We start from the raw sequence: 11,528 nt of genomic DNA, 5'->3' as shown, positions 1-11,528 counted from the left end.
CTCACTCAGGGTGTCTCGCAACCGGCGGTGGGACCCGGGTCCTCCAACTGTTACCCCATGATCCGAGCGAAGGCCAGATTGGTATAAATGGCATTCAAGACGAGACTCCAAGACATGGATAGCGTCCGGTTTCGCTTCACAGAGCAAAACTGGCAGTAACAAGGCGATGAAGACACGCAGCTTGGTCCTTCTGCACATAGGTACCGACAACTCAAAATACTCTTGTTGATCAAGTTCGTGGTTTTCCTGTTGCCATACTCACATTATCAGTCCTATTGACTTCCTGGTCTGACAGCCCAGAGATATGGACTTATGCTACAAGGTATGGTAAAACTCTCTGTAACTTCAACATCCTTGCCAAAAGCATGGATCGACTGAACGGGTTCCCCTAACAGGCCCCCAAAGTCTGAATCTTGGTCTGGTCCAGGAGACCTACAGGCCTAAGGGCTTCTGACTTCATGCTAAATGCACCAAGAGCCACCACCAATGACTCCAAGGGACTCATATAGGTTATCAGCACGTCGGCAAAGTCAATGATCTGAGACCTTGCTAGTGGCCTAGAGTTGCACACACTGACTTCGGCTAGTAGCCTGACCCATTATCCAGTCATACAGGGTGTTGACAACGTATTGTACAAGGCACAGCCTTGCACCACCCCGATTTGGACAGACCCCCACACACTTTACAGCAACTTTCAGTACCAGTATAAAGGCTTGCTATTAGGACAATTAATCCTGTGTCGGATTCCCTGAAGTCTCAGGATCTCTCATAGCGATTCCCGATGCACCGGTCAAAAGCATTCTTGAGGTCGATGATAGGTTGCAAGCAACCTACGACCAAAACTCACGACGGCGTTCCACAATACTCGAAGCCTAGTATACAGTCTATTGTGGACTTGCCAGGAGTACATCCAGGATGCTCCGGTCTCGGATGCTCAGCTAAGGGGTGCGGATCGGTCAGAAGAATGTGGCGGAAACCTTGCCGGTATGCTGAGCAGTGTTGTAGTTGCTACAAGTCCCAATGATCCCCTTTCCCCTTCCAGAGAGGGATGACCACGCCCCTCCAGCAGGTCAGGAGAATGGTACCAGACGGCCAAGATCGCAGTCAGCACTGTACGCAGGCCCGGAGCCATGGGTTCACCCCAGCCTTTAACAGTTCAGCAGGGTATCACATAGCTGCAGACTTTCCCACTCTCAGCTTGGAAAAATTGCCATCAAACCTCTGTCCTAGGAGTAGGAGGTTCTCGCTGATGGGTGGGTTCTGCGTACAGGCATGTGACAAGGGCTGAATCAAGCTAACTGTTGAGAAGGTCTACCTGGTACAAACTGCTCAAAATGCTAAGCCAACATTCACGAACTCCAACATGATCTGAGATGATCCGTCACTCGTGAGCAGGGCTTAGACGTTCTGCTTTCTCAGGGCTTGATGGGCAGGCGAAAGGTCCTTACCAAGAAATGGCCTTCACACTCCTCACAAGATTCCCTCATGAAACTGTTCCTTGTCCCTTCTTAGCAGTGTCCGAGCCTACGCACCATGGGTGACGCAGATTTGATTACCATTTGGTCCGAGCAGAGCGACACGCTGCAGTGGCCTCTAATGTCTCCAGGGAGACTCCTGAGCTGCTTCGAGTGTTACGCGCTTGAAGAGCTCCCATAGAGCAACTGGGTCCATCAGGTTCTTTTGAATCCGGTCAGGACTGCCATAGTGAACCCACGGGCACACCCCCTCCTCCCTTAGTCTGTCCAGGTGAAATACCTCAGGGTGCCACTGGAGGGACGGGGAGATTTGAAGTGGACCCGCAGGGTAGCCAAAACCAGCCATGATCAGTGCCACAAAACTTGGCACTCCTGTAAACCCTGCAGTTCTGGAGAATGTGGTCGATCTCCTGGCCACTGTACCGAATCGCTGTACCACGTCCAGCGATCGGGTTCGAGAGCTGGCACCAAGAGCCAGGGATCCTCATTTTCTGTGACCCAGCAAAGTCCCGGAGAAGGAGGCTATTCTCGCTGCTGGGATAAGCTCCCGACAGACATCTCATAACCAGCTCAATTTCAGGAAAAAAACTATAAAATGTAGTGAATAGAAGGAACATTTTCAAATAAACTCAAATACTTTCGATAAAATTAAAGTAATATGCACTGGTCTATACTCGTTATGAGAAATGGTAAATGAAGATCCTTTAGGAATCGATATAGGAAGGAATCCTTGGGTTCTGAAAGCTACATCTCAAACTAAAAAAATAACAGCTACGGAGATAATTTTTTCTTTCTTTTTTTCAAAGAGGAAAAATACTCTCGAGATCAGTGTCCACATTGTGGTGACCAACGTGCGACGAGTTTCCGCGCTCGGTAGAGTCAGGTCCAGGCGGTTTGGCGAACCGACTCTCGCCAATCACCGTGCAGCTTATCGGACCTGACTCGAGAGTATACATCGCGGCTGGCATATTTAAGCCGCCGAGTCCAAAAGAAACTCACTCACTCATCGGCTAGGCTCTCACCCGAACACTAGCTGTACACTCTAAAATAAAGAGTAATTTGACTTCTTGTGCGTTTGCCTACAACCACACTGGTGACCCTCGGAGTTAAGAGCCCAGTTAGCCATGAGTGTGTCAGCCGCCTTGAAGCCATTGCCCACTCACCTTTGCTTCCCTTCCTGAATGGTTTCTGCAGGGGGAACGGATTTTCCTCCTCGCTAGTCACCTCTCCGACCCCAAAATATGGATACGGTCCCCAACCTTTCCCCGAACTCTCTCTCCGTCAGCGACCTTTTAAAAACCCCGTACACACATTGAACCCAAAAAGAAGAAATCCGCAGAGCCCCGCGCCTTCCCCACGAAACCCTGCGCGCTCTCTCACGCTTCGCGCCTGCCCCCCGTACCCCCCGAAAACTCCGCCATAAAACGACTCTCTCCCGTCCCCAAATCATTGCCTCCCGACCTTTCTACGCTCGCTGTTCTTCGCGTCCAGGACGTTAAACCGCTTATACGTCGGACCCCCTTTTGAAAAACTACCTAAAAAAGGGGGGGACAGATATACCTCCAGACAAACCGCACAAATTTAAACTGTCCGCTCCGCCCCCCTTAACTTTGGAAGCCCTCGCACGGGGTTTTCCAAACTCAAAACTCCGTTCGAAACTTTCAGCCCGAACCTTCCCCACGTCCCGATCCCGCCTCGCGTCCGTCCCCCCGGTTAAACCGCGATCGGGGACGAGACTACGCGCCCCGTACCTCCACCTACAGCCCCCCCGCCGTTCCCCGACCCCAGGTAGCTACTGTTTCTACCATTCCGTTTTGGGCAGCAGGGGCTGGTGCAACCCCCCCTTGCCGTGCCGGGAAACGGCACCGGGGAATATAACGCCGTCTCCCGGGGCCCCCAGACGGCCCCTACTAAAACGTCCGCGACAACAATTCCACCTCGGTTCTTGGGGGACCAGAGGGGAAGTCAGTCTCACCCCCCAACCCTTTAAAAGCAGCAATCCCTGTTTTCTCGCACTTGGGGGCTGCCAACTGTTCGCCCTAAACGTATAGGGTGAGCGCTCATTGACCCCCCTTTTCAGGGGCGCTCCGCCCGAAGCGACTGCGTTTTCCTTGTCGCCGACGTACAGCACCGATCCCGGAGCTTTTTTTCGGGTCACCCGGTTTCCGGGTGGACCTTAGGGGAGTGCTTGTGCACCATCGGGCCCCGCACCTCCCTCATCCCCCCCTGGTAGGGGTTCCCCGGATATACACTGTACGGCCCAAACCCAGGCCCTTACAGAGCAGTGCTGCGGATTTTCCACCTAAAAAAAGCCCATCAACGTGGCAATGACCCCACCACACCCGTCAAGCCCCACATCGTCACGACTGGCCCCGTTTTTCCCGCTGCAGGCCACTCGCACCAGATCGCTTCCGCATCGAAAGGCAAGTTTGAGCACATGTAGCTCGGCACAAAAACGCCCTTCCAGCAGCCAGTGGGGATCCCCCCTGCACCTTGTTCGAAAAGGACGGGACGGCGCCCTGTGGGGATTATCGTCACCTAAATACAGCCCACGCACCGGGCCATTACCCCCCCCCGCACCCCCACTCCTTCCAGGGGCTCTCGGGATCACGATTTTCCTTAAAATCGACCTCGTCAGAGCGTACCCCCAAAACCCCCCCGCCGGGGGACTCCCCAAGACGCTGTGCCACCCCTTCGGCCTGTACGAATTCCTCCGTCCTTCCAGCGCTTCATGGGGCGTGTCACCACGGCCTACGGGGTCTTTGCTACACGACGATTACTCATCGCCAGCGCCAGTGAGGAAAAAACGCCCTCCGGGCCCTCTTTGACCCTTGCAGGGAGCCGGGGTCGTCATAACCCTGGTAAGGTCTTTTCGGGGTCCCCTCCTCCCTTTTTAGGTCACACATTACCGCCGACGGTATTACCCCCCGCTCAGGAGAAGGGCGCAGCATCGGGATTCCCTAAGCCAACAATGAAAACAGCTTTGGAATACTCGGATGATTAAAATTCTTCAGGAGGGTTCTCCCGAAGTGTGCACTTCTTTTGGCACCTCTGCACGTCTCCCGCTCCCTCCCGGGGGGACGCGGGGGGAGACGACTTGGACCTCCGGGCGATCGAAACTTTCGAGGCTAGCAAGGACGCCTAGCCTCGGCGCCCCCCTCAACCCCCCGCAGCAGGACAAGGCTCAATATACCGTCACGCCTCGCACCGCCTGGGCGTTTTGCAAAAAGATTTGGTAACGTTGGCAACCCTGGCCTTCTTTCACGGACTTCACCCACAACAAAAAAAGGACAGTGCTTTCGGCAAAGGGCTCCTTCGGTACACGGCCATCAAAAACTTCCGGCATATGCGAGGGGGGGGACTTCCACATCTTGACGGACCACAAGCCCCCACCTTTGCCCCGCACAACAAGTCGCCCCCTCGTCCCGCTGAAGAGAGGGACCTGGGTTTCGTTTCCCGTTCACCACGAAACAACACTCCGGGGCCCAAAAAACCCTGCAGACGCCCTATCCAGGTCTCGATATCCATGGTAATGCGAGCGAAACCCCCATCGCTACCCTGGGTTTCCCGGGAGCAGAAAAGGACCCCTTCCCCCCCCCAGGCCACCGACGGGACACCTCCCCTTTAAAATAAGCAGGTGCCTTCGGATTCCCGGGGCAAACCCTCCCCTGCACCTCGCTGGGCAACCCCGCCCCTTAATCCCTCCGTCACTCCGCCGACGTTTTTTTTGAACTACCACGCTCATAGGGGGAAACCGCGCAAAACAGGACCTCACCGCGCAAAAATCGTCTGGCCCGGCTCAATAGGACGTCCGGGATGGGTCGCACCGCATCGAATGTAAAAGCAGTAAGGTTCCCGAACCCCTAAATTCCCCCACAGGTGTTCCTTGTACCCGACGGCCGCTTTTGGCATGTACACCTTACTAGTCGTCCCCCCCACAACCAAGGTTCAGTAGTCCTGACGATATTTACCGGTTTACCCGGGGGCCTGAGGGCCCCAAACCCATCCGGAACCCAAATGCCCCCACCATTGCCAAACAGTAAAACCATCAAATCCGGCGACCAAGGAGGGCGACACCGTCAGCACGCCGTGCAAAACTGCGCATCTCCAGGGCAATGCACGATTTCGAAGGTTCTTTCGCGACCGTTCACGGGAAGGGGGGTGCTGTGGTGACCAACTCGACGGTTTCCGCGCCGGTAGAGTCAGGGCCAGGGGTTTTGGGGGAACGATTCGCCAATCACCCCGCAGCTTATCGGGCCTACTCGAGAGTATACATCGCGGCTGGCTATTTAAACCCCCCGAGTCCCAAAAAAAAATCATTTATCGCTAGGGTCTCACCCGAACACTAGCTGTCACTCTAAAATAAAGAGAAAATTTGATTTTTGGGTGCGTTTGCCTACACCAAAAACATGTTACGCTCCTAAGCACACATGAGACATATGCAATTTACACTTAGTCTGTTATTTCAGCATTCCCTGAGTTTCTCCTGCCTTATGAGATTTACAAAACTGGTGTTTACATACATTCATCTGCTAAAAGACTTATTTGCAGGTTTATAAATGTAAATGGAGTAATGTAACGTTTTGTGATTCGTAACCTATTATAGAGGCCATGAAGCTCATTTACACAAAAGGAACTTTATATAACCAATTATATGAGTATGATACTAAGGAAACTGTTACATTAATTTCAAATTCGTTTGTAGATTTTTGTTTTCTTTTCATTTCACTATCGGTCCTAATCCGTTTTGAAATAGGCTTTTGCATTTTCATAGCCCCCCCCCTCTCCTCTCTCTCTCTCTCTCTCTCTCTCTCTCTCTTTCTCCTTTCTTTTACCTTTTTTTTCTCTTCGACGCCAATGATTCCTATGGCGATCTTGATAAAGTACAAATTGATGGTACTGACTGGATTTCATACATCTGCTTGAATCTCCCAATGCAACAGTATAAAAAGATCAGCTCTAAAGTTTTATTCTATATATCGTATCGTCTTTTGGGTGTTTTTCTGTTTCTCTTCTAAATGAACAAAAGTATATAATGACACACACACGTACACATATGTTACACACACACATACACACACACACACACACGCACACAAAAAATACCACACCACACACACTCATAAAACACACACACACACAGATAGATATATATATATATATATAATATAATATATATATAAAATATTAATATAAAACATATATGTGGTGTGTACATATATATGTATATATATGTAGTATGTTTGAGTATATGCATGTAGATATATATACATACATAAAGCATGTGTGTGGTGTGTATGTGTATGTACAGCGTAAAATATGTGTGGGGTGTTTTACGCGCACACACACACACACACACACACCACACACACACACACACACATACACACACGCACACACACACACAACCACACACACCACACACACAATATATATATATATATATATATATATATATATATATATATATATATACTATATATTTTGTGTATACACACACACATTATGTGTGTACTACAAATACATATTTTTGATATATGTATATATATTTATATGTACATAAAATATATAATATATATTATATAATATATATATATATATATATATTTTATATATATAAACGCACACATACACAAACGACTAATCATACATATATATGTATATATAAAAGCCATACGACGCACACAGAGAACGGTTATATATATATATATATTATATATATATATATATATATATATATATATGTACATATATGTATATGTATATATATATATATATATATATATATATATATATATATATATATATATATAAAAAGCACCCATACAGAAACGATGCATGCGCACGCGTATTCTTTTTAAATAATTAATATCAGTTAAAAAAAGGGACCATATTCAAAATATTTAAAGAAATGTCACGTCCGAATCCGATGTTGATAGACGAAGGAAAAAGTATGATGGGAGGTGCTTAGGGCCTGGGCATTTTCAAGTGATTTCGGTAGTTTTCGTTTTATTTGTAATTTTTAGATGTTGATAACGAATAACTTGTATATACTGCTATTTCCTATTGTAATATCATTAAAAAATTGGTTGATAATTTAATATAATTCAAAAATAAAATCACATTCGCCAAATTAAGCACGATTCTTAGGAATAGGGGTAGTGATTTTAGGAGCCTTTTAGTAACAGTGTTGGAACATTGGCATCATTCCTATCGCGACCAGCCCGGGAAAGTGTCGCAAATGAAATTAGCGACAGTTTCTAGTGTCGTAAGACAGTTTTTGTCAGCGGAAATAAGGCCTAAGATAAGTGAGTACGCCCCGTATTCTATAGATCTGAATGCACACGGCTCTCAAACTCTCGCTCTGCTCACGGCTTTGAAATCATTATTCACTCATGGCTACTAAAGCATTCTAATTTCTTTTTTTCATACGATTGGGAAATAAGCTTAAAGTCAATGAATGATTTTATAGTTAGATTCAGTTTTACATTACTGGTTCTTTATCGCTACTTTACGGATTTTTACGAAAATGATATAAAACACAGTTTAGGTCACAGTATAAATGAATTTCAGTCTTATTGTCTGTATTATACTTAAAAAGACATGATATAAATCATTCCCGGCTAGGTTACCTATGCATAAATATATAAAAGATTAGTTTCAGTTGAATCGTTAAAAGCTTAACTGGCAACGGTAAGGCACATGCACACGGCACGGAGCTGGCTGCCTTACGTCAATATAAACATCGTACACGTGGTGTCCGACGTAGAAGCTCAGCAATTAGTGCATCCACTTCGTGTGATCGTGCTCAGTTCCATTGAATTCCACTCAAGATGCCTGGTCCCTGCTGCATTGGTAAGGTTTTTTAGTATTGTAATATCATTTTTCGTACTATTGGCATAGATCGATTTTTTTTTTTTTAAGAAAAAAAAAGCCAAGTTTACTCTCTTGCTCTTTCCATCTCTTCCACCTCTTTCTACATTCCCTTTCTTAAAACACATCCTTCCCCTCCCCCTTATCTCCTACCCACTTTTTTCCTAAATAAGAAGTGCCTTGTGGCGTCCTCCGCCCCTGAATAATTGAGGTCCTTCAACATTGCAGATAAATGCGAGTGCGCCGAGGGAGGCTGCAAGAAAGGTTGCGTGTGCAAGAGCTGTCGGTGCGAACCCTGTGAAAAATGTAAGTAATTCTTGCCTTCTCTCCTCCCCCTCATTTTATAATGTAATTTCACCTTCTTTCCATCTGATACTCAATTTCATCTTGTCTATTACTCGTATCTGTCTAGTTATAATCGCTTCTTGACTTGAAATCATGCCATTTCTACAATTCTAGAATATTGTCTTGTGTAGTTGTAAGATAATGTAATTGTATAGCCAATACGTTCAGTATTTACCCACTTCACCCACTTACGAATGGAACTATTTCCAGTCGAAAAATGGCTTATCTAAATCCTGTTTTACTATTCCACAGGTACAACGGGGTGTTCTTGTCCCTCGAAGGAGGACTGTGCCAAGACTTGCCCCAAGCCATGCAAGTGTTGTCCATAGGCAGCCATGAGGCGCTTAGCCTGCATGACGGTCTCTCCCGTGCGGCGGAGTGAACAGGAGAGGGAGAAGACTGTGAAGATTGGGACCAGTCGTGTAATTTGTTATAGGTTGTGAGAACCTCTACCTTCTCTAGGTCTATATTGCTTGACCGTAAATTATTCCTGTTAATGATCTATTTTTTTCTAATGTCAAATAGAGCCCCCATTTATCTTTATTAAATAAATAAAAATCAAATTAGATTTTTTTTTCCTAAATACATGCAAGTGCTGAATACTCCAATGATATTACTGGGGTGGGGGGAAGGACAACGCTCCGAAAAGTTTCCACGGTAACCGTTCCTAAGCTTAATTTTGTGTAAGAAAGTCGGCTTGTTACTGTATAGGCTGTTGCACACATATATGTACAAGTTCGTACACTTATACAAGTTGTAATTGTGCTTCTCAATTGTTTCTGAATCTTCATGAACGCTTGTATATTATGCGGGGGGGGGGGGGGGGAGAAATAAACCTAAACTGGTAAGTACTGCGAAAATAACAGTATAGTCGAATTATTAATTTTAAAGAAAATGCAAACGACTGCATCATTTAAGGACTCGAAAGCATTCGATCCTTGTAATAGAATAGCAAGGTTTCCTTTCGTTGCGTTAAAATTTGGTTCCAAAGAACGGATTCAAATAACTGAAAGCGATGGTATGGTAGTGGTAATCCATAGATCTCGATATCTAATCCGAGAAGTTAAGAAACTTCTCGGTTTATGGACAATGCCACAAGATAACGTAATCGTAGTGTTTGATTTCTCCCATATATTTCACTAGTTTATTTTAGAACGGCTTAAAATACAGGAAGAAAAATCTAGAATGCAAATTTAGGGTTTTGCTTTGCAGACATAACACTATGATGGTACCTTCCATTTGTGGATGGACTCGACTTTCTTGCAAGTTGAGGTAGACGTGCCTCATCGATAGGTCTTCGGTATATGGTTTCCATCTTATCAAGGATGTTGGACATGATATTGCAACAGTAACACCTCACCGTCTCCGTCACACGTGCTTGTCTGGAATTTCACGCTGTGTGCTTGCGTGTTTTACCCTTGCGCACCCTCTATCGCTTCATGGGCGATTTTAGAGAACGTTGGCCCCCATTTTACAGGATTATCTTGCTTGACCTTTTAATCTTAGCGGACAAATTATTTAGGCTTGCATTCCAATTTCGTCCTTGTAAATAAATTTCTAATATTTGAGTGGCAACGTAGTGGAATAGTGACTGGCCATGAAACGCAATCCAAATTTGTCGGCAAATTCAATAAATTTCTTAGGTCTGCATTATAACATACGAATTTCATTTAATCAAATAACTTGCGTACTTGATTACTGTTTATACCGGGTTTACATATACTTCCATCTCGCCACATCTGGGCGCTCATACCGATACGTATACACAATCTCTGGAATAAGTGATTACTCGTAAACGCCTCACGAGCCACTCGGACCGGGCGGATCATTTGTAAACCTCTAGCGAAGGACCACGAATTAATTGATGGTTCTTGTTTCCTCTTCGTAATCTTACCATACATATGTGATGGATATATAGAGCCTGTTCATTTGACTGTACTCGCACAGACCGTTCAGACGTTGAAAGCAGTAAATTAAAGATTGGCTACCCTACTCTCATTCGGCCCTTACTACTGATCTCAAATTAGACTGGGTCAAACAACCCTGACCAATTAATGAAGCCAGCCATTTGAAAGTGGCTTGCAGTGTTTATTTAACGGTTTTTATTTGCTCAAGTCTAGTAATAGCAAGTTGCATTATCTAACACTACATAGAACTTCACGTGGTTGTCCCGCCTAAACTGAAGAAAAATAAGATAAACGGTAATCACTAACCTAGGCCAGATTTCGTCTCCTTTCCGCATGCCTAGGCTCGGAAAAGCCGTCAAGGTGAACTTAAATATATCGTCTTCATACTCTGGCTAGCTACACAATACTATGAAAGGTATAATTTGGAAGTTCAATAGAGCAGAAATAAGTTTATGGCGGGTACAGAAGCATACTTTGTCTATCCCATTAGACGACAGACCACGTGACTGGTTTCCACGTGGCTCAGAGTCGAATTAAGAACCATCAACTCGGTGAGGGTGTAGATGACGTTTCTATCTAACCTCGTCTGACCTCTCGGTTCGTGTCCAGCGCTTGACGTGATAAGGTCAGTCCAGCCTTCGCCTTCAGGACTGGCTGGCCCGACACGTGACCCTGGGCTAAGCGCTTACCCCAAGACATCTTGTGTGTTCCCTTATTGTATTGTAATCTTCCATAATAAGAGTCAAGCCGTCATAAAAAGTAGCCATTGTACTAGGGTTCATAGACTCTTACAAAGTTCGATGATGCACTTTAGTATACCTACGCGAATCTACCTACATGGACGGGCCTGCAAACATGCCAGCAGCCATATTGTTATACGAATTGGTCGTGTGTGCGTGTGTACACGCACACACACACGCACGCACAT

General features: G+C 46.0%; 1 protein-coding gene across 1 annotated transcript; it reads left to right on the top strand.

The window, feature by feature from the left end:
* The first annotated feature begins 8,192 nt into the window (after positions 1–8,192).
* Positions 8,193–9,259, top strand: LOC119584220 (metallothionein-1-like). The gene is made up of 3 exons (XM_037932732.1): positions 8,193–8,330; positions 8,577–8,654; positions 8,946–9,259. The coding sequence occupies exons 1-3, from the start codon at positions 8,309–8,311 to the stop codon at positions 9,020–9,022; spliced, it is 177 nt and encodes a 58-aa protein (XP_037788660.1). The 5' UTR covers positions 8,193–8,308; the 3' UTR covers positions 9,023–9,259.
* Positions 9,260–11,528: the final 2,269 nt, after the last annotated feature.

Source organism: Penaeus monodon, chromosome 18, assembly GCF_015228065.2.
Source record: "Penaeus monodon isolate SGIC_2016 chromosome 18, NSTDA_Pmon_1, whole genome shotgun sequence".
NCBI classification, from domain to species: Eukaryota; Metazoa; Arthropoda; class Malacostraca; order Decapoda; family Penaeidae; genus Penaeus; species Penaeus monodon.
This window is presented reverse-complemented; position numbering and strand designations above follow the sequence as displayed.